Source organism: Sander vitreus, chromosome 24, assembly GCF_031162955.1.
Source record: "Sander vitreus isolate 19-12246 chromosome 24, sanVit1, whole genome shotgun sequence".
Classification (NCBI taxonomy): Eukaryota; Metazoa; Chordata; class Actinopteri; order Perciformes; family Percidae; genus Sander; species Sander vitreus.
The window spans coordinates 12,185,759-12,209,101 of NC_135878.1; the positions used below are offsets into that span (position 1 = coordinate 12,185,759).

General features: G+C 40.5%; 1 protein-coding gene across 9 annotated transcripts in view; it reads left to right on the forward strand.

Moving 5' to 3' along the window:
- The window catches only part of LOC144512787 (diacylglycerol kinase zeta-like), a 126,108-nt gene that overhangs the window by 23,521 nt on the left and 79,244 nt on the right, over positions 1-23,343 (forward strand). For 5 of the 9 annotated variants that reach the window (XM_078243718.1, XM_078243720.1, XM_078243715.1 and 2 more), the window contains 5 exons: positions 19,666-19,774; positions 20,297-20,392; positions 20,995-21,072; positions 21,509-21,571; positions 23,227-23,283. In XM_078243718.1, coding sequence (XP_078099844.1) covers positions 19,666-19,774; positions 20,297-20,392; positions 20,995-21,072; positions 21,509-21,571; positions 23,227-23,283 — 403 coding nt within the window. Of the gene's footprint in view, positions 1-13,817; positions 14,026-19,665; positions 19,775-20,296; positions 20,393-20,994; positions 21,073-21,508; positions 21,572-23,226; positions 23,284-23,343 lie in introns of those variants that run through there. The other 4 variants (XM_078243717.1, XM_078243719.1, XM_078243721.1 and 1 more) reach the window with 3 other exon arrangements.

Consider the following 23,343-nt stretch of genomic DNA (forward strand, 5'->3'; position numbering starts at 1 on the left):
TTTATATTTATCAGGATACAGAATATTGCATGAGCTTCAGCTAACATTCTCAAAATGTTAAATTAACAAGGTAGAAATGACTTTTTTGGTTGTTATGCTGAATTATGAAAACTAAAATCAACAGCTCAGTGAACTAATGTAATGCTCTGTGATGTCGATCAGGTTGTTAGTGGGCTGATGCAGTGCTGTGTGTTCTTCCTAGTTCTCAGTCAACTCAGACAAAAAGGAAAGAGGCATTAATACGGATCAAAATGAATCTGGCCAACAACAAGGTCATACTACCTCCGGTGTTTCCAACCAATTTTAGGTTTTAATTATGTTGGTTGACTCCATTGTGGGAAGAGGATGATTTCTGTCACAGAAGGCCTTCGGAAGATTCTTAGTACCGTCTTAAACAAAGTCACTTGTCCTTTTATCGAAAATGCAAATTCAAAATGCATTACTGTTTCTCAGTGAAACAAATATCTGCTAACATTTTAACGTACTTGAAAAGCAGAGTCTGTGAACTGTCACGTCACAGCAAGAGGTTTGAACCTGGCGGCAGGCTTGGCCCTTCTGTGTTGAGTTTGCGTGTCCTCCCTGTGTCAGTGTGGGTTTTCTCAGGGTCCTCCGCCGTCCTACCGCAACCCAAAGACACGCAGGTTAAATGTCGACTCTCAATTGCCAGGTGTGAATGTGAAGCTGAAAAGATAATTGGATTCTGTGTATTCAATATGGTGGTAGCTCAGTGGTGTGTTGTGCATAGCATCACACTAGCATAGCCCAAAGATTAACCTACCTCTGACAAATATGTGTTCTAACAACTCCAAATGGCCTTATTTACATGTGTGGCCTTATTTACTTGTGTGTGTGTGTGTGTGTGTGTGTGTAGTGTGTGTTAGTGTGTATTTAACGTGTTAAATTCAAAAAAAAGATAAGCAGAGAGAGAGAGAGACATTGTGGTTTAAGGAGCATTTCTTGGACATATTGGTGGGTACGTTGCTAACTAACAAGATGCAATACGGCGGCTTTAATCAGTATTTTCATTAAAAACATTGGATGGCGCAATGTGAAATTTGTCTATCGTAGTAATGATCGCTCAGGACATTATCACCCGACTGCTTTTTTTCAGCTCATCGTTTTGGGTTTCTTGCTTGCAACTATACTGTCTTGGTTCAGTCTTACCGTTCTTATAGTGCTGCTTCCAGCAGCAGGCAGCTGTAAAACCCACGGTACACAAGCTGTCCAGCCCCCATACTGCAGACAGACACAGTTAGAGACAAGCTGGTGAACATAGTGGAGCATGTAGAAGCTAAAGAGACAGAGATATTTTTGTGAGCTTAGTGGAGAGCTTAGTGAAGACCTTAGTGTGTAGTTTACTGTGTAAATAGGAAACTTTATGCTCCCAGGTTTGCCATTATCAACTTGAGATGTGATGTCAGGGTTTTTGCTGCCCACAAGTGGCCAGATAATCGGTTATAAAGCAAGTTTAACGACAACATTCCCCCCCCCCCCGTTTCCACTCTTTCTGCTAAGCTAGGCTAAATATGACAGACCTATCTATGTGCTGGATGCGCTAAACTGAAACATATTTATTTTCTCATCCAACTCCTGTTAAGACAGTGAGTAATCACTGCATTGATCTATTTTTTTCATTTCATATTATTTCATGCTTTACTTTACATTAAAACAAACGATTATGTGTAATGTGAAAGGGGTGGTTTTTAGTGTTCTCTATACACTTGTTTTGGGCAGGGCCTAAGACAAGCAAATTCCAAGGAACAGCTGATTACTTAGTTTAAGAAGCTTTTCAAACCGTTTTCTTGACTTAGTTTTTTCTGGCTTGCGCTCATATATTGTCACTGCAAGAGTAGAATCATCAAGTAAATGAATGTAGAATTGTGGAGGCAGATTCAAAAGGAAGGCAGTAGGGGTGACCCCGAGTAGTCGAATATTCGACGCTTCGATTGAAGGAGCGCGATTTGACGCAAGGCGAGGCTCAATGTCCGATTTTACAATAACTACCTGTTTTCTCCCAATAAGTTAATATACAGCATAGTATGCTATATGTATATATCAACATATAATGCCATAAATAAAAATGTGCAAAGAAAGAAGCTTTTAACACATCTTGGCGGCAGGGATTTAAACCTTTTTTAACTGAAAATGTCTGGGGAAAAGAAAATCTAAAGTGTGAATGCACTTTGAAATAGTGAAAGAGTAAGATGCTAGTTGCGTGCCACCGCCCGATACAGCTTAGCCGTGATCCAGCGTGCCAGCTGCTGACTGCTTAAGCGATACGCGAGTGCTTGCTCCCAACCTCTTTCAATTAATCTTCTACACCCCTGCAACACATGTACGATAAGAAGCTACTCTCTTAACGTCTGTGTCCTAATAGGTTGTATGTTTTCATACAAAAGGAGCTTTGCCTTTACCTTATCACAGCTGAATATTTCATTACTGTATTTCATCACGCGATTCGATGATCGGTCTGCGATGGGCAAGACTTAGAATCTGATTCGACCATGTCAATTCTTAGTCGGGGTAGTCTATAGACCTAGGTAGTCCTAGAAGACAGTCAGTAAATGGCAACTTAAACATTGAGCTAAAATTATTTAGCTCAATGTTTTACCATTTATACTCTCACGCAACACCATGAGGGGCCGCCGCAGATGGCGCGCGCCCTACGAGCACGCACGGATACGTTTATGCTCAATGCATTGTTCGTTGCAGTACTCTCAGAAACACCAGAGGGCGTACAGACAAAATAATCTGTGAATGAGCAAGAAGTAGTAGAGAAGAAGAAACCGGAATTTAGGAAAGCAGGCTGCCTGGCAACACTAGTAAACCCGTCCATGGAAAACACTGACGTACCGCGAAACTTTACATTTATCTACTCTAATCACTAATGTAACCAAAATGACTGTCCGCCTGTAACACTGTTAAGAACACTTTTTCCATGTAGCCGCTTTTTTAGCTTTGATAAAACGATCTCTCATGTTTTTCCACACTCTCCAGCAAAATGTTTCTTCTTTTCCCAGTGTGGTGCCTCTCTCTGACCACATATTTAAGGCTGTTTGACTCTCGTTTGTACAGACGAACCTGCTCTTCCCAGCTGACTGTGTTAAACTGAAAGTGCAGCTCGCGCAGTGGGCGTGTAGTTACAAAAATTCCGAGGTGCACAGCCATGCAACGCGACAGTCTGCGGGGCCTTCGTGCTGGAAACGACAGCCGCGGGGACGTCATTTTATGGCGCGTGCCTCTACCGTAAACCTAGCTTCATGCATGTTAGTACTATTGTTTCGTCGTGTTTGTGGCCCTTGCCGGATTGAAGTTTTTACAAGTTTTTTTCTCTTCTTCCAGGAAGTGTTTAGTTCTTGTACTGCACAGGAGTCATAGGGAGGTATTTAGGATGGATGGTATGAACGGGTATACAAAGAGCAGGTGTTTGAAACTGGAGGTGCGAGTTTGCATCCAAACTCCGGTTAATGTTAGGGAATTTAGATCATGGTCTTTATAAAGATCTGACATGAGAGCTGACATGAAGTAGCAAGCCTGCTGGTTTGTGGTTTTGCTGATCAGCTTTTACGTTGGAGGCACTCTTTCCATGCATTACGAGAAATGATTTATAATCTTTTATTATGGATAGCAGAGCCTGTTCTCACCCAGCAAAAAAGTTTTGGATTGTGCCATTGTGTGGCCCACTGCATACGCTCCAAAAGACTTTACACTGAGATGACATCACAAACATAAAAATAGCCTTTCTGGGCTCTAGGAAGGGTTTTTGCAAATAATTAACCATTCATGGTTTTGAATATTCATGATGGGTGTTGAACTTGTGGCATTTGAGGTATCCTGTCAGCAGTTTTACAGGTGTCTCTTTCATAATGCAGCATTGGATTTTTTGTTCCATTACCGCATTTGGCAAATGGCAGCAAGGCTGACAATTCACTGCACTCTATCCAGCAGTATGAATCCATCTACCATGTGTCAGCCAAACTACGGAACCACAATAGTCACTGCAATAGTAGAAGAAGCAGGTTGAGGCAAACATCACATTTCATCAGTGGGAAGTTTGTAAAGGCAGTGTGACATAAACGATATACTGTATACATCTTCCCTCACAATAAAGCACATCAGAGCCTTGTAGAGGTGTACGGAAAGAAAAGCGAGCTCTCATTGCATTGCTACAGTTGGCTAGAAGGTTTGGTCTCTCTGTGGAAAACCACATTGCTCTTTATGTGTGTGTATTTGCATAGCATTCCACTATTCTTCATGTAAATATTTAAGCCAACAGCACAGAGCTCTGGATAGTCTCACACACACTGACTCCTCTATTCTTTCACCCAGGCAGTCTATCTGAGCTGGTTGCTCATTAAACAAAGGCGTTGCGCTCGTTTGTACCTAAGAACTAGCCAGACATTGCCAGACCAAATTAATGCAAATTAGTCCAGAACGTCTCGGTTCATTTTCGATTTCTAAGGGCCGTTACCCACAGCTGTAGCTGACCAAAATCCTTCTCTACGCAATTAGATAGACCTACAACCAATCGGAGCAACGAAACACGTGACGTAGCGCTGAGCGATAGACAAATGTAAACAGGTTGCAGCGTGCGTCAATACGTTCGTGACATGTCCCATCAGAATTTAAAAATAGTACTTGAACAGAAAATTCCACATCATCTGCAACCATCTTGGTTGTTTTTCGAAAATGCCTCATTGCCCTGCTCCTTTTTAACTAAGCTAGGTTTATGCTCGCCGTAGTGTCGCTGACACGAGGGTGCATGAGCTATATATATATTATGTCATCTGTATATTGCATAAAGTGCGAAGTTGCCAGTCATCATCTGAAACATGCTCCATGTGAGAAAAAACGGTTGTGATTGGCCCAGCCAGGATGTGACCCATTGGAAATCTGTCTGAATGGGCGGGGGGGGGACCAGACCTATCTGCCCTATGCAAATTAATTAAACAACTTCATTAACCATTAGTCGTATCCGTTGACCTAACTAAATGGCCCTATTGGTGTAAAGGAAAAAGGCTCAAGGTTTAGCAAATCAGTGAGATTTCAACCTTTTTATTTAACAGAGAGTGTCTTAGTGGGCTTAGAAAATAAGGGAAATGGTTCATAAAGCTTCATGTGGCCATCACTAGCGTGCAGTTTAGAGCTATCTATCTGTAAGAACAGAATTTTGCCAGATAGTATTATTATATCTAAAAGTTTGTTTGTGTATTGATAAAGGGATTGGTTGTCTGCTAGTCTGTGTGACGTTGCTTGCTCTGTCGATTGACTGGTCTAACACCTTTGGTCCAATTGGAGCAATACATCTTGACAACTTCAGGCCAACTTTGCATGACGGATGGTTCTTAATGTTTTTTGGTCTGATGGTGGTGCTTTTTCTCACCAGAAATCCTGACAAATGAAGGCTTTCCAGCAAATAATTACTTATTTCACCTTTTTTCTTTTGCGGATTTTTTCTTTATTAGATGGTATTGACAGATAGGAAAGGGGGAAGGGAGAGGGGTTGACATGCAGCAAAGGGCTGCATGTTGGATTCGAACCCGGGCCACTGCAAAGGACCCAGCCTACATGCGGCACACGCTCTACCGGGTGAGCAAGTGGTCGCCCCACTAATAGTCAAGGTTGATGTTGTTTTTAACCATGAAGGCCATCTTTTCCCTTTTTTTTGACCAAGTATTTTTAGTTGCACTATCTTAACCAGACCAAAGCCGTTGGGGAACCTTGATGGAACTGTCACATTGATTGATTTGGAAGGTACTAACGGAACACTCATGTTCTTGTTTAGGCATCAATCTTCCCTATAACTAACACTTTGCTACATGTCAAGGTACATCTAAACACTTCTGTGTGTGTAGAGGGCATGGGCAAAGAAGATATGTTGTGATTTAATTTTGTCCACTTGTACACAAGAATATTCAAATAATAACCAGACTTAATTCAAATGAGGCTTCTATTTTGGAGCGTCGTTCTCAAGAATGAGTGCGTTTACATGTACATTAATAACACGTTTATGATCAGGTTTTTGGAGTATGCCTTTAATGTGTTTGAGCATGTAAACGCCATATCCCCTTTTTTTTTTTTTTTAGAAACTCGTACAAGCCCTTATCCTGTTTATGAGAATATGTTAGCTGGAGTTTCCCAAAAGCAACCGGGATACCGTTGCTTTTGGCATTTAAACTCATGCTGGACGCGTTAGGTTTAGCTGAACGAATGCATGTATATTGTGAGCGCCGTAAACGCATGCTTAACCCAAATTCATTGACACAGAATGTGTTATGTGTTTAATTCCTCCATGACTTTGGCAGGGTGAGGCAGCGCTGTGTTATCATACAGCTGTTACGTCTCCCGTCAACTAGTATTTATCATTTACATGGGGAATATGAATAACCCGATTTCTCTGTGCTTATGTAAGGCAATGAGATAGAAAATTAAGCAGGGCCTTAGACAATTACTCTTACATACTATACTTTTAAGTATAAGTAAGTATGTATGTATGTAATAAGTAAATGAGTAAAATAACTATTAAATAAGTTGTGGAATCCTGAAAGGCACCGTACACTTCTGTTTAATTCAGCCTTGCTTCATCCCTGACTGTATGATTTGTTTAGAGTTTATGGAAATCTGATAATGACAGTATTTATGATAATGGTAGTATCAGGCTAATAGTCATTTTTAACATTGACATTTTCTATATCTATCACTGAAAATTGGTTATTAAAAGATTGTGTCTCGGATACAGTATATAGGCCTACATGTAGTGAGCAGGACATTTCAGAGTGTAAAAATGCCGGACAAACTGGAGATCCTTAATCATATTGTTGACATTCCTGCTCTGCCACTTATTATAACTTGTCAGACAACGTATTGGCCAATACAAGATATAACTGCAAAAGCTAATATTAGCCAATATATCAGCTCTGAGGAGTTCTAACACAAATAGTCTTAGCATGTAGCCTGCTTTACTGAAAAAAACAGCTTCCTGTTTTCTTACAGGGAAGACACTTTGCTGCTTGCTATCCACTTTACATTATCTTGCTGATATTCAATTCAGTTTTATTTATGTAAAATAATAACAGATGTTATCTCAAGACACTTTACAGATTGAGTAGGCCTAGACCACACTATAATTTACATAGACCCAACAATTTCCCCTTAAAACCTTTTAACAGGCAGAAATGGACAGAACCTGGTTCTTGGTGGGCTTCCATCTACCTACCTACAATAAAAACAGAACTATTACTCATAATAATTATAGCAGTGGAAGCACAATGGAATGGCAATTGTTTTTCTTCAATCTTAAATTTTTTGTGTGCTAAAAGCAATTTACAAGTTCACTCAGCTTTCATGATTAACACATGAAAGACAGAAATACTAAAACAGCAGTTTGGATGCAAATGGTTTAACAAAGAAACTGAAGCAAAACCGTTCTAAGCATCATTTTTCTAACAATGGCTAACTAACACCAACAATACTACAAAGAATCAGGAGGGCTGTCTGTCTGGCATACATATGCAAGCAGTTGTAATCCTCTCTGGAACTCTCTTAGAGCAAAGCCTAAGAATAAATAATTTCCCTGGGAAATAGGAAGACGAGTGATAGCCAGACCCCAGCACCCTGAGATTTGTGACGCCATTGGCTGGCCTGCAATATCATGCGTCCATATACTGTACGTGCTCAGCTGTGGACAGCCAAAAAAGAAAGTAAGCAACAAACCTCCCCAACAACAAAGTATATACCTTGAGAACAGATTTGCACCACTGCTGAATGACCCTTGATTTCTGTCAGATGACCTGGATATGCTCGTATCCTCACACAAATGGCTGACAGAGAAAGCTAAGGACTGGGTCTCAAACTGTCATTGTGGGGGATTTTGCTGTTAAATGTAAAAGGCATATGTGTTAAGAACACCATGATATACTGTTTTCCCCAAAGATACGGTCTGTAACATGACAGAACCACCCACCCAGGACCTAACTCTTTCGGCGTTCACCTCCACCACTGACTTTAAGTCCCCCCGGGATGGTTTGACACAGTGCAACGACATTGTCAAAACTGCCAGGGAATTCTGTGATCTATTTCAAACTTTTGATCTGTCACAACGTGTGAAATGACCCGCACACAGTCAAGGACATACACTGGATTTGATTGTAAGCAAGGGTGTTGATATTTCCAGCACTGTCTGACCATTTCTGTTGGTTAACATCAGACTCTGTGGATTTGCTCTTTAAGAATTGTTTCCATTTAAGGTTATTGACAACATTGAATCTGAATGTCATTCTAATGCTTTTCTTTCTTTGCACTTTGATTTCTATTTGAAATATGTTATATACTGTAAATATAGCTGCCTTGCAATGCCTTGCATGTATGCATTATCCCATTTAACCTCCTTGTGCATCTTGGGTGCATCGTGGAACTATTCAAAATAAAAAAAGCCAAGAGTAAATGCAACCGAAAGGCAGTAGGGACTGGCTACGAAGCCGTTACCCAGAAACAAATTTGTCGTGTTTACATGCAAATAGATGTTTGAAAGAGGTTTACTCCTCCCAAGCCTAACCTTGTCCGTTAGTGGTCTGTGAAAGAAGCAACTCACGAAGGGAAATAGCTCCAGCAACTTCAACACATATGCTCATACAGAAGTCATACCGTACTGTGGTAGAATTAATCTGATCCCTGATCAGTACAACTATTAAATTATCTATATAGGTGAGAGAGCTGTGTGAATGGAAGTCAGTGATGAAAAAAAACGTTTGTCTCGCTCGTAGTCCATGGTGTCATCCATGTGTTAGAGTTCATGGATATATTTTCAAAGGTTAACTGGCCTTAAAGCTATAGTGCATAGTTTCTGTCGCCCCCATGAGGAATTCTAAGTACTGACAATAATACTGTCGGCGCGTCCACATGATACAAGCCTTACGTGATCGCGCACGCGCCCCCACCCCTCCTCCGCGCAGTTGCTAGTAGCCAAGGAGGACACGGAGGATTGAAAAAAAACATGGACTCTTCAGAAGAAGTAATTATCTTCACTTCAGTGTCAGAGAGAGTTGTGTTAGCTTAGCTTTGTAGCAACTCATTTGGCAATGGCTTGAATGTAAGGGACGTACTAAAGCTTTAATTCTCAATGTAATAAATAAATACAAAATAATGATAATGACTTTATTCGAATAAATTGCATATAATCTCAGACTATGGCTGTTGTTAGTAGTCATCGCTGGGATGACCCCTGACCTTTGCAACAAAGCATTTGGAGAGAAAATGCTTGTCTGTTTAATGTCAGTGGGTGGGATTAAGTGAACAGTGTGCTGATGAACCGCTGAGATGGGACTTCCTGTTAGGCTTTATAATGTAATGGTTTCGGTAAGCTGCACACACTTTTATCCTGCACTTATATACTGTGGGAGTCAGTAATAAAACTGATCACACCACATGTCATGTTTTCTGTTCCATTCTCTTAGCTATAGTCTCATCTGTTGTACTGAGTTAGGTTAGTTTATGGTGGTGTGGTCTGCAGTGGTAAAACTAGAAACATATCTTCTGTTCATTTCCCCACTATCATAACCACAGAGCCCTTTTTTGTTTTATAGTTTTCAACAAATTGAGTGTCTTGCATACTGTAAACTGTACTAAACTGTGTCTACAGCAGGAAACGCAACAGTTATTTGATCCCTTGCTGACGGGTAATAAAGGACCGATACGGTAAAAAGAGATAATGTTTTGACAGTCAGTACTTATGCGTGTTGCAGTTTCAGGCCCGTTGGCTTATAATGGAAATATTGCTCATAGTTTGACAGGATGAGTCATATTGCTCAAATATACACAATAGTCCTGCAATAATTCTTCATGAAAGTTCTTATAGGATTTTTATTTTCGTAAGGATGAATATTTTGCATGTGGTGGATTTGTTCACAGTACCTTAACCATCCAACAAGACAAATCTTGCCATTTACGCTCGGCAAAACAAAACCCTGTGCCAAAACCGTGTTGATGTAGTGACTACTCATGGGTTGTGCAACACTTAACCTACCTTTATTGTAAGGTCGTCAATGTCAAGGCAGTTTGAAGCAGGCAAAGTTCACTGAAGTCAGTATTATTGTGAACGTCTCTGAATCCATGCAAATCAATAGATGGAGGTTCTCTATAATTAAATCTGTGGCCTTGGTCTAATGTGAAGCTACAAAGTGCAGATTAGGTTTAATGGTGTCATCTGACAAAGTGCTTTCTCAATTTACCTTAGCTCACGTTTGTGCTAGTGACAGCATAAACGGATACTTTCAGACTCAGCAAAATTTGGTCCACCAAATACCTGAGGGCTTAGAGCGACAGATTTATACTTTGCTACACTGTAAGACACAATTAAAGTCCCATCAAGCCTGCGGAAATCAGAATGTAACATTGGCTGAACCTAGTACACGTAAGGGCCTTTTTGCCCCAATAGTTACAAAAAACTAAGACATCCAAAAGCTACATCAGTGAGCAGTGAATTTAGTAAGTTTGTATTTGCATTTCCACTGTTTATCAAGAACCACAAAGATTAGACCGATAAAATATGTTTAATCTTTGCTGATGAGACACAGCGCAGCGAGTGTGTGCGACTGTGTTTTCTGATAAGTGTTGGAAAGGAAGGGTGCGAGTTAAAAAGCAAGATTTAAAGCACCAGAAGGGCAAGTCAAGGCATGTCAAAATGGTCGCCCAATGGTTAGCACTGTTGCCTCACAGCAAGAAGGTTCTGGGTTCGAATCCAGGTCGTTCGCGCCTTTCTGTGTGGAGTTTGTATATTCTCCCCCATGTTTGCATGGGTTTCCTCCAGGTGCTCCGGTTTCCCCCAACCATCAAAAAACAGTCAGTGCCCTTGATCAAGTCTGTCTGGAAGTTGTAACAGTTGCCAGGCTTGTGTTTGATTAGACAGTGATTTTTAATACTTACAATAAGAATACTGTGTGATCCGGCAGTCAAAATGCAGCAAACGTTTTTTGGTTCCTGGAAAAGATCCTCTTGTCAAAAAGGGACATGTCAGATGAGGCAGCCTCAGGTTTGGGCTGAGAGTCAAAGCTCTACTTTCTGTGGAGCATATAAACACATTGTCCAATAATTGTTACTGATTCTAAGTGGCACTGGGTTTATTAATGCTGTATTAGTTTAGTTTTCTGGCATTTGAGAGGGCAGTTGTCTACTGTAATTATTTGAAGTCATGTTTGTGTCTACCTGATGAATGTACGTCCAATATTCACTCTATTTTAGCTCTACCAACTCTTGAGAAACAACAGTACCATTAGCTAAATGAGGCAAAGGCTGCATAGTCGATGATAATTCTTTGGAAGTTTGTCAGTGCGACCCATCACATTACATTTAAAGTTTTAGTGCGTAACTTTTTGATATTGATGAACGTCCGTTACATTCAAGCCATCGCTAAATGAGTTGCTACGAAGCTATTTAAGACTATCAGCTCCACACAACTCTCTCTGTATGTCTCAGTATGGCTATGTTCAGAAGATTGTGTCGTCCGGTGACTTTCCCGCGCAGAAACTCGAGTGAAGATAATTACGTCTTCCGAAGAGTGCGTCATGTTTTTTAATCCTCTGTGTCCTCCTTGGCTACTAGCAACTGCACGGAGGAGGGGGGGGGGTCCGCGGTCACGGAACGCTTGTATCATGTGGACGCGCCGACAGTTTTTTCATTACTTAGAATTCCTCATGGGGGTGACAGAAACTACGCACTATAACTTTAATTAATTGTTAAAGTGCTCATATTATGCTCATTTTCAGGTTCATAATTGTATTTAGAGGTTGTACCAGAATAGGATTATGTGGTTTAATTTTAAGAAAACACCATATATTTGTTGTACTGCACATTGCTGCAGCTCCTCTTTTCACCCTGTGTGTTGAGCTCTCCGTTTTAGCTACAGAGTGAGACATCTCACTTCTGTTCCATCTTTGTTGGGGAGTTGCACATGCGCAGTAAGTACTGCTAGCTACTCAGTTGCAGAGCATGAGGGAGTGCCATGCTAGCAGCTAGGCGAGCATTATAATGTGTGTTACAAAGTGACGCACGTTCGTTATGGAAGTAAAGGCTGGACTACAATAGAGCTGTTTGGAGCAGTTTGTGAACAGTGTTTTCTCTGGAAGATGGTAAGTCCCTTTGTGGTGGACTTTGGCCTTTTTCACTTTGTAAACCTATAACGTACACAAAAAGATATATAACACAAAGGAAAGGGGAAAAGCCAAAAAGTAATAATGAGCACTTTAATACAGCATTGCTTCACCTTTAGTTTGAATGTATGCAGCAGTATTATATAGCTTGTATTTTAAATGAGTAAATCATAGTAAAGTAAACCGAACTGCCTGTCTGAGACAAAAATGATTTTCACTCAAAGGTCCAGTTAATGTTTTTTTTTTTTTTTTTGGAGCTTGTGGTCTTCAGCAAATGGTTTGAATTATTTGAAAGCTCTTAAAAGCTAGTAAGTGGACGTTTTGAGTTGAACTAATTGTGTCCCACATATTGTTGAGTGTCTGTGTTGAGGATCTTGGCTTTTATGTCCGTAAGGACAAAAGACAGTGATGCACCACTAATGCAGTCATGACAGTATATGAGTCACTAAACGCTGTGAAAGAAAAACAAGTGAATGCATCAATCATACTGCAAATGTTAAGGGAACCAGTGAAGGGACTACTGGTTGATACCAGTTTTGAGGACATGAATGCCTTTGAACAAAGCAGCACTGCATCAGGGATCCATTTATCTAATTAAAACAGCTAGTTAGATGATTAAGCATGGGAACAATTTACCTATTGAATTTGTTTAGAAGAAAATGTACATTTTATTAAGGTTTCTTTTCTCTAATACTCTCTGTTGATGTCATTTAGTGAACACATTTAATAAACACAAAAGCCCATTTGTCCCTTTTTAGCATTTCCAAAGGAAGTTTGGAGAGAAGGACAGAAGCTGGACTATCATCAGTTATCATGGATACCATCTTCTGTTGCACGGATATTAAAACATGTGAACTGATCTGACTTTTAATGTTTAGCTTGGTATCGGAGAAGACAGGGAGAAGGCTACTGAATGTTCCTTACCCAATCTTAGCAAATGCCACATACCATTTTTTAGTACCTTCCAAATTGCACTGCGCTCCAAGACGTGATGGATATCTTTTTCCAACGTCATTTCCGCCGTCGCCAAAAAGGACAGATACATCCGGCTGCAGTACGTCAACCCGGTCCTGCTCTTCAGACCAGTAAAGCCAGGAGGCGCTCTAGTGTTGGTCTGCCCTCTGTAGCATTAGTACAGTCCAGACGATCCTCTGTTGGTTTACCTCCAGTTAGTATTGAACAGCGCAGGCGCCCCAGTGTTGGCTTACTGGTGGCCAGTGGACAGAAGCGACAGTCCATCATAGATGTAGGATTAACAATGCGATATGGACGTCCTTCTAAAGTAAAATCTATTGAACCTCATTTACTTGGACCTTCTATGTTACTTGCGAGTGTAGTCCAGATGGGCAGAGGAGTGAAAGACAAGGAGGAGGAACTAGATGCCTCCCCATCTTCCTGCTCTGAGTCAGACGGAGAGGAAGGGAGTGATGAAGAAGTGGTGAACAGAACTGGAGGAGTACAAGATGCAAGCTTCAGACGTACAGCTCAGACACACTTAACCCAGGCAGTCATTATGGAAAACATAACACCCCGCCCATTGCTCCGCCCTCCTCGCTGTCTGAGACGAAACTCCTCCCACCTCCTGCCAGCAGACTCTGTGTTTCGGAGCAGTGGAACAGGTTATGGAGTTTATGGTCGATATAATCGACGTAGGTCAAGTCAAGTTTACTGGACTTTAAATAAACAGATCTGGACTTCCACGACCAGCCCCAGTTTGGATAAGCTGGCCTCAGCAGGTCTGAGCTCTGAGCCTGGGGCTGCTGGAACAGATGCAGCCTTCTCTGGGTCTACACCCCATAAAAGCTGTTCTACACCACTTGGGGGCACCGGAGGGAACCATATACTATGATCCTTATCTGGATACATGGGAGAACTTCCTGTCGTATGTACTGTAACACACACAAGCACACACACACAAGCGCACACGCACGCACACGCACACACACGCATAATTTGAGAAGGAATGTTCCTGTAACACGTACAGTATCTGTCAAAACATCTAGCTATACATCATTATGTATAGCTAGATGTTTTGACAGTCCAGCCATGTAAGAAAGCTGTTGATGTAACAGCGTCTGTCCTAGTCTGAAATCGGAGTGGAATTCCAGTCAGGCACTACTTGTGTCATCTGTCAGAGAAGGAATTTGATATGGATATTTTTAGTCCATTGAGGATGATTTTGTATCACAAAAAAATCTTGAAATAGTCCACATATTTACTATGATCCTCTGACCTTAGTGTCGCCATCAAGGCAAAAATGTCACACACAAGATATCTCATTATCCAAGAGGCGGATACGTAGCCTAGAAGCTTCCTTAGTACAATCAAGATCCCAGGGTGATACACATTTTAGATCTGAATGACCTCCATGCACTATCCTTTAGCACAGCTTGTTGCTGTTGAAAACTGTCGCACTCTGGGGTGTTGTAACAACTGAACAGGGTTGCTGCAAGATTTGTTCTTTTCCATTCCTCACATAATATGAATTAAGCTTATTACAATCTCTGACATGTCCATATCAAGGACATATGGGATACCATCAAAATGGTTCATATTAAAAAGACTTTTCAAATGCACAGTTGCGACACGTTTGCGGATTGCCAGGGCGATGCATTGTGCTTTCATATATCAGGTTCACAGCAGTCAGAAAAAGTGACAAGGGATATGTTTATGTGTCACAATAAATGGATTTAGAAGAAATGTTGCTACATCTCAGCCCTCAAAACAGTTAAAGCAGTAAAAGTGATTTTTGGCGCCCCTACGGTTTCATAGTGCACTTTTAACTTTACACCGCTGTCATAAAAAGCAGTCTCTTTGCTCGGTCACACTCTCCTTTTCTTAGCTTCCTCCATTAAGGTCCTCTTCGGTCTCTTCTCTTCTTCCATGATGTCCACAGCGTACGGTCAATAGAGGCTTCTGAACCTGAAACATCAGAGGGAAAACCAGAAAACATCTCTATAAAAATGATCCAATTTCACCAAAATCAGTGGTGGTGTGGTGACTTAATGCCGTAAAACGTTACACACTTCTCCCAGGAGATCGTATCTGCTCACGAGGCGCAGAGTGGGAATGATAGAGGAACTATTTTCCCTATTACAAGTCAGTGTAGCATCAAAATGATTTTGAAGCTTTTATTTTAAGGTACAATAGTTACGTGATGTTGCTTTAACTTTCCAATGCCAAAATGCGTAATTATACAGTGAACACTTATCAAATGCTCCAATTCCCCCAGGTAAACTAAAGAAGTCCAATATGAAACTTTGTAAGCAAAAAGGCCAGCTATGTTCTATATATTGGGTATATAGGCATCTTCTGTTCTGGAAGAGACACTGTGGCTCCAGTGACCACGTAATGTTTCCAAACACAATAATGACATACATCTCGTACATTACAGTGATTTTATTCCAAGACGTGGACAATTTTCTCTATAACCAGCCAGCTGCAGAGTTAATTTTCATCCTCTGTCTAAAATAAGATGCTTTTTCTTTCAAAACTCATATATGTATCTCAATATTCATGCTCGTCTTTGAGCAATTACTTTCCCTCTTTCTTATCGGCTCTTTGCTGCTTCAGAGATTCAGTGCAAACGTTTTTGTCAAAGCCTACCATTTTAGTTAAATCATTGGAAACGTGTATCCAGTGCTCATATTTAGCTGTTTAGCAAAATATATGAAACTTGGCAAAAATGGAAAATAAAATAAACAAATAACGCTCCACTTCACTATGTGACAGCCATAGTTTGTACATACTTTATTTGCATTGTCAGCCAGGAATAAGGCAATAACCCTAACAGTAGTCATGTTTCCGTCTAATTGTCAAGCTCATTTTTAACAAACTTTTAAAATGTCGCAAAAAAGAATGCAAATTAGAAGCGGTTCCAACTGTGAATAAACTAGACTACGCAAAACGTAGTTTCGTCGCAAGTTGACGTTAAGCATTGTCACTACAAAGGTTATTATAGTTTTGCATTTTTCATTAGTTTTTATTTTTATTTCGTTTTGACTTTTTGTTTTCAAATTCAGTTTAGTTTTAATTAGTTTTTAAAGCGGGTTTGTTAGTTTAGTTTTTATTTTTTGAAAATGCTTAGTTTTAGTTTAGTTTTTTATTAGTTTTAGTCTTAGTTTTAGTCTTTTTTTTTGTAATATGGGTTATTTGTTGAGGGCAATATTCAAAAAGGTCAGAAAAAGTATTGTGTAATAATAACTCAACAAAAACATCATACAATTTTAGAAATATGTATTCACAATGTATTCAACAATAACACCGGTACATAAAATGTAGCCTACATATGGTCATAAGTATGTAAACAGTCTACACAAGATGCTGCAGTAAGTGCAAAATGTGACGTGTTCCAGGAAAAAACCTAAATAGCCAACAGACTAAAGAAGACATACATCAACTGGTGTTTTGAACTTTGGTTCGAGTAAAGTGGCGAACTTTTTGAAGTCAATCGACTCACACAGTTGTGTAGACGTCCCAGTATCAATCCACATATTAACCCACGCTTCCTCCCACTTTTGGTGTTCCTGCGTATTTACTAACCAGCAGCTATCGGGTCACCGGTGAAAGCCCTCCTGTAGTGTTCTCTGTCCTGCTGTTGTCTCCGTCATGCTGCCTGGCCCTGTATCCATACATCCATGCCCGTAACGTTACCGGGGTTAGCTTCTGTTTCAGGGAAAGGGGGCTTTGCTTTCTCCTTTACCTTGTTAAGCTAGGTTAGCCTCCTAGCTTGTGTGCGCTTCTCAAATGTACTTTCAAATTCGTGGGATTTTTCCCTGTAATAAATTGTCCACATATTTTACCACCTTCCACTGACAGGAAATTGCTTTTATCTGACACATTTATCTGTCATAATCAAATAGGTGCCGCTTTCATCCGACTTTCGGTACCGCTATGATGCCAGGCGACGAGGCGAGGGGCATGGACTATGCTGTGTTCAATTTGACGTGGAATGTCGGGATTTCTGGGTTCCCAGTCGGAAACTATACATGTCTACGGGAAATGTCATGGTTGGAAAGATGTAACGTTATTTGCCCTATGAAAGACATCGACAAAGACGAAAACTAAGGACATTTACTCGATTATTTTATTTTAGTTCGTTTTGCAAACGGACATTACAGTTTTAGTTTAGTTATCGTTTTTTTTGTAATGCCTCGTTTTTATTTTTATTTCAGTTAACGACAATGTTTTTTCCCGCCTAGTTTTCGTTATTTTGTTCGTTTTCGTTAATGATTATAACCTTGGTCACTACCCGATGTGAGTCGAGTGCAGATGTGAGTTGCACATGCGTCACTTTGCGACTTCACACAGATCTGTTTTGCTGTTAGCCACAGAATAATGAGATAGGTACATTACATAGCAGAAATTTATTATTTAGCGTAAAGCATCACATTTTCATGGCATGATCTAAGCATAGATAGCTAAAACGAGCAAACGTTTTAGCTATCTATGATTGTTTGATCAAAAAGAGATCGATTGAACTTCGTTATGTAGGTCCATTGACCTACATATTGAAGTTCGTTCACTGCTGGCTACAAGTTAACAATCATGGATAGCTAAAACGTTTGCCGGATACGGATCCCTTGGCATTTATTGTATTGACATTACAGAAGTCTCTCGTTAGCAGTTTCTTGTAGGCTACTTCAGCCTCTAATCTAGAACTGACATCAGGGATCATGCCGTGAAAATGTGATGCTTTACGCTAAATAATAAATTACTGCTATGTATGGACCTACATAACGAAGTTCGTTCACTGCTGGCTACAAATTAGCAATCAAACACAACAAAGGCTATCACTTGAATGGCGTTTAGAGCTAACGTTAGCAATCAAACAATCATAGATAGCTAAAACGTTTGCCGGATACGGATCCCTTGGCGTTATGCCATAAACCGTTTAAATCTGAGCATGAGCAACTCACATCTGCACTCGATTCACATCGGGTAGTGACAGCATGGTTGGAGATTGCAAACCGGCGTGCTAAATCAAAGAGTTTAAAAGCTATTTGGCTAAACGGAGAGAGGTAGCATTGTACAAGTTGGCCACCTGTGCAGAATATAGGGTTGTGGCAGAGACATTTGGTGTCAGCAAGACAACCGTTCACCGCTGTGTATACGCGGTGTGCAGGGCCATACGATTCAAGCTGTTGAACTAATTCGTCAACATTTAGCAAGTGGCTGAGGCACAGCCAATAGTGCACCGCAACTCCACTATGCACCTTGTCCCACAAGTGTACGGCGCACTGGATGGGACCCATTTCCCGGTCCAGTCATGTGAGTTACATTTTCGCTACGTCACAACTTATTTGGCAAAGCTGTTTCCATCTCCCATTTTGTGCATTAACTCTTTTTCGGGAAAAGGCAAAAAGAATTTTGAATGTTGAAAGAATCGAATTTTGACGTTTCCATCAACATTTTCTATTGCGATACTCAAATACGTTGATGGAAACCCCACTAATGAGACAAAATAGCAGCACATAAGGCATGTTTCCATCAACGTATTTGTATGCACATTTTGAAATATCGCATCATTATCGCAGATAACATGAAATTGCAGTATTTGTGGAGGAGTCTGCACGTTTTCCTCATGTCATGTCTGTCTTTTCAAGACATGCTGCTTTGGTAGTTGAATTGCTCATAGGTGTGAATGTGAATAGTTGTTTGTCTACACATGTATGTGTATCAGCACTGATAGACTGCTGAGCCCATCCCATCTCACCCACTGTGAGCTGGGATGGGCTCCAGCTCCAAACACGATAAGTGGTTTTCAGAATGGATGGGTCACAAGTATTGTGTATAGTTTGTTAAAGTCCAAGTCTGGTTAAACATGTCTTGTGCAGTATAAGAAAGATGATCATTGTCCAGTTTTGTGTGCCTCTGCATAGTGTTTATATGTTATGCTGTACTACTCAAAATGCCAAATATTTGATATATTTCACGAACCTCATTTCATACTTTTATTTTTAAGGCCACACTAGAATTTCTTATTTTCTGGTTACATTTTGCTAGTCTGGATTATGATGAACACAATCATTATAACAATTGAAGTGTTACATGTACTGGTGAGGATGGGTGCAAGACAGCAGTTATTTACTCATCCATAACAATTCAATCCAACAGAGGTCCCATTCGCATATTTTCTAACATAAAGTGCTACAGTACACACCCCAAAATAGGAATTTCGAATTTTCATTTTTCAATTGTTTCTTTTCAATGTGAATCTACTGACTTTAGAGAACCTCCTTTTTAAAAGACATGAGCATCACAAAAGGAGACCACAGTTGTGGTCAGTGTGTTTGATATGCTGCTTTGTAAGTGGAAGTAATGTTTGATCAGGAACAATTAACATTGTTAGAAGCATTTCCAAATATAAGAGATTGCATCTGGTGAATTTGAAACCTTCAAATCTGTGTGATGTTGGCATATTTTAGTTTTACGTTAAATATTTCCTTGCATTTTTTTGTTTGTTTTATTTTCAAGTAGAAAATGGGAGCATTCACAATGTTCTGTCTTTTTGTCTTTCCAGGAAAGCAATAGCTAAGTCCGGCCTGCACCATCTTCCCTGTCAGCCCAGTACATCATCCCTGAACAGGACCGACCCAGAAGCAAATATCCGCAGTACTTTGGACTGGACTGTGAGTTTGGCTATCAGTATGACATAACAGGGGTCTGAGGAGACACACACATTATCAGTACTTATCGGCATTTTTTTAAACCAATCACAATGGTCATGGGATGCGCTAAACTCCGCAAAATAGCCTTGTGTACGTTCAAAAGTTGTTTTAGTCGTGCGAGAGAAAACTCAGATTGGACAGATAGTCTAGCTATCTGAGGAACAATTAACCATATGTCCTCGTAAATCCACCGGAGTTTAAAATTCCAAAACAAAGAAAGCGTAAGGAAACGGACATCGGTGAAAATACGTGGATCCGGCACCGGAGCAATCCCGGAAGTGGAACGTTGTGGATATAGACTAATGATTTCACATTGTTTCATCAAACACAATGTATGCCTCATCAGTGACTTATCATGTGATTAATGCCAAAGTGACCCATCAGTCACCCATTTGTGACATTAAAACAGGTTTACAGAAAGCAAAGTGATTTTAAGTTTCTGTCCTTTTGAGCCTCGTCTGTGTCTCTGTTTTGTCTCTGTAGGATTCAGCTCTGTATGGAGATCATATCTGGTTTGAGACAAATGTGTCTGGAGACTACTGTTATGTGGGAGAACAACACTGTATTGCCAAAGCACTGGTTAGTATTTCACTCGGATTATCTCCACCTGTTACTTCCCCCTTCTGTGTCCCTCTTTGTGTTTACAACAGCGCTATTTCCCACAAGTTACATTCATATGCATCTATTTTGATTTGTCTATGACAGTAACTTCTATGCTGGTTAATCGACTCTGATCTTTTCCAAAAAAAACTAAAGCACTGATGATGCACAGTGATGCTACGGCCATTCATTTTGAGCGTCAAGACAGTCCCTCAGTGTCATCAAACACATCGTCACGTTATAATTGTACTCATGTCAGCTCGTATTAACATCAAACGCATGGCAAGCCTGTCACATCACACATAGTGTCATACAAATGTCATACACTATCATGTCATATGGTTTCTATGTATCTGGTTTCAATCAACAGCATTTCACTTTTTGCAGCACAGGACTGACCCCTGGTGGTCAAAGATGGCATTACTGCTCACTAGCTGCTGGAGATCGTAACACAAAATGACTGTTGGTCAAAATACAAATAGTTTCACTTTTGTTCCATGTTCCTGTAATGTTATGTCTGTGGTTGTTTTTCCATATTTCAAAACTGATCATTTTCTCCCTCTCCTTCTTTCTCCTTCCAGCAAAAGTCTGTCAGTCGAAGGAAGTGTGCTGCCTGTAAGATAGTCGCCCACACCATCTGTATAGAACAACTGGAGAAGGTAATTCTTTTTTTTCTGTCTCATGTATTCAAAATACTTAAGAATCTGAATGAGTTCACATTTTTGTATCTACTTTATCTACTGTGGAGACAATACGCATAAAGGTGTCACAGACAGATTAAGGTGAAGAGGAGAAGATTAAAGACGGAGGTCTTTCACAAGAGACAAAATGTGATGGAGGAAAGAATGAAGAGGGATTAAACGTTCAGTCATCAAGGAGGAGTTGAAAAGCAGGATTACTTTAAACTATCTTGTCATGATGGAAATCTAAAATGGGATCCAAGGACGGTTGTTTTCAGCTAATATCTATGCTTTATTTATTTCACTTAACAGTTATTTCACATTTCATTTCGTTTCATTTTCATTGAAGCAGAGGACAGCCCATTTGAAAGAGCGGACAACTTGTCCTTAACGGTTCTCCCTGTCTAATCTGCAGTTTCCCAGCTCTAGAGCCATTCTGTTGGATGCCACCCTGCCCCTCAATGACCCCAACTTTAGAGTGAGATAAACCAAACTTCTCCTGTCTCTCCTCTCTCCTCGTCGGTGACCCTCAATCTCACAGAAACGCACAGACCTATGGTGGTGTCGGGACCTTGCTTCAATCATTCACCAGTGCACAGCTTGATATCTGTGTTTGCCTCAGGATGATCATTTATCTGGAGCAAAAATACAACAAAGAATCTTTGTAGGTGGGGGGAAATGCATAGAGGGCTGCAGTACATGGCAAACACGGATATAGCATGTATTCTCTAAAGGCAAACAGGCTTGTGGACAATCCACTTTTAAAATGAGCCAATCGAATTGGAATCTAATCTAGTTCAGACACACCCCCTTTGAAAACTTCCACTTTTGTTCTTGCGTCATGAAGGCGTCATTTTCTTTTCCTTACATCTCATAGAATCTTCTGTCTCTTTATCTAATTTTCTTGTTGATCAAATCTGACAGGTTTAAAAAGTTGGCCCTGTTGATTTCAAAGTGATTAAAGGGTAACTACCGTCTTTTTTTCAACCTGGAACCTATTTTCCTATGTTTTTGTGTCTAAGTGACTGATGGGAACAACGGTCTTTGACATTGGTCCGGTATTAAGCGAGATCGCTGCAGTCGGTAGCAGCGAAACAAGCTACAAAGTTAATAGGGCAATTGTCCAGCTTGTATTTACCTTCACAAAAGTGCTCGTTTTGCCCCTGACAGGCTCAGATTAATATTCTAAGTGTCTGACAACATTATGGAAAGGATTTCTAAGGAGGTCGACCTTTCTGTTAAAGAGTAAGATCCTTTTTTTAAATTCTGAAGGGATCCTTTCCATAATAATGTCAGACACTTAGAATATTAATCTGAGCCTGTCAGTGGCAAAACGAGCACTCTTGTGAAAGTAAATACAAACTGGACAATTGCCCTATTAACTTACATTGTCGCTTGTTTCGCCGTTGCCTTAATACCGGACCAATGTCAAAGATTGTTGTTCCCATCAGTCACTTAGACACAACAAACATAGGAAAATAGGGTCCAGGTTGAAAAATAAAAACGGTAGTTACCCTTTAAGTGACTAAGGCCACTTTCTGAAACAGTAGGGTAAAGGTGGAGGTAACCGCAAATAAGGATCAGGACTGGTTACAGTTACAAAGTCTAACACGAGCTAACACGAGGATCCATTTGTCATTATGAGAAGGCGGGTACCACCAAGGTCAGTGGTATGCAAGGCTGAACCATGATTTGTATGAATTGTATCAATATGATGGCCTGTTCCGTACGCCTTCCCCAAAAACTGTTTGGTTGACCTAACTGTGTTCAGCCTGGCAACCACAGTGTCTGGTGGTGTCCCTGCTCTGGTCAGGGTGGCCCTGGTTTTTCTTTTCTGTGCACACTCTATTATGTGGAATCCTGGGGCCTTCCCGCATTTCACTGCTACAAAGTCACACATGTTCTGGACGTCTTTGGCCTAACCACTTCTTTTTCCAAAAACACGTTTTACCTGCAAACCTGATCATTGGAAATCATTCCAATCAAGACTTTACAGCTGTCTGTTCTGGAGCCTCCATGCTTTTTCCTATAACCCTCTCACAGTACCCAGTGTGGTTTGTGAGTTAGAAGCCCAGTTATCATCTAACTATTTACAACTCTCTTCCTCTCTATTCCTTCTCTGCTCTCCTCCAGATTAATTTCAGGTGTAAACCGTCTTTCAGAGAATCGAGCTCTAGGAACATCCGAGAGGTGAGTTTGAGAGGTTTGTTATTGGGGAGGGGGGGTCCAAGCAGTGCTGCTGCTGCTGGA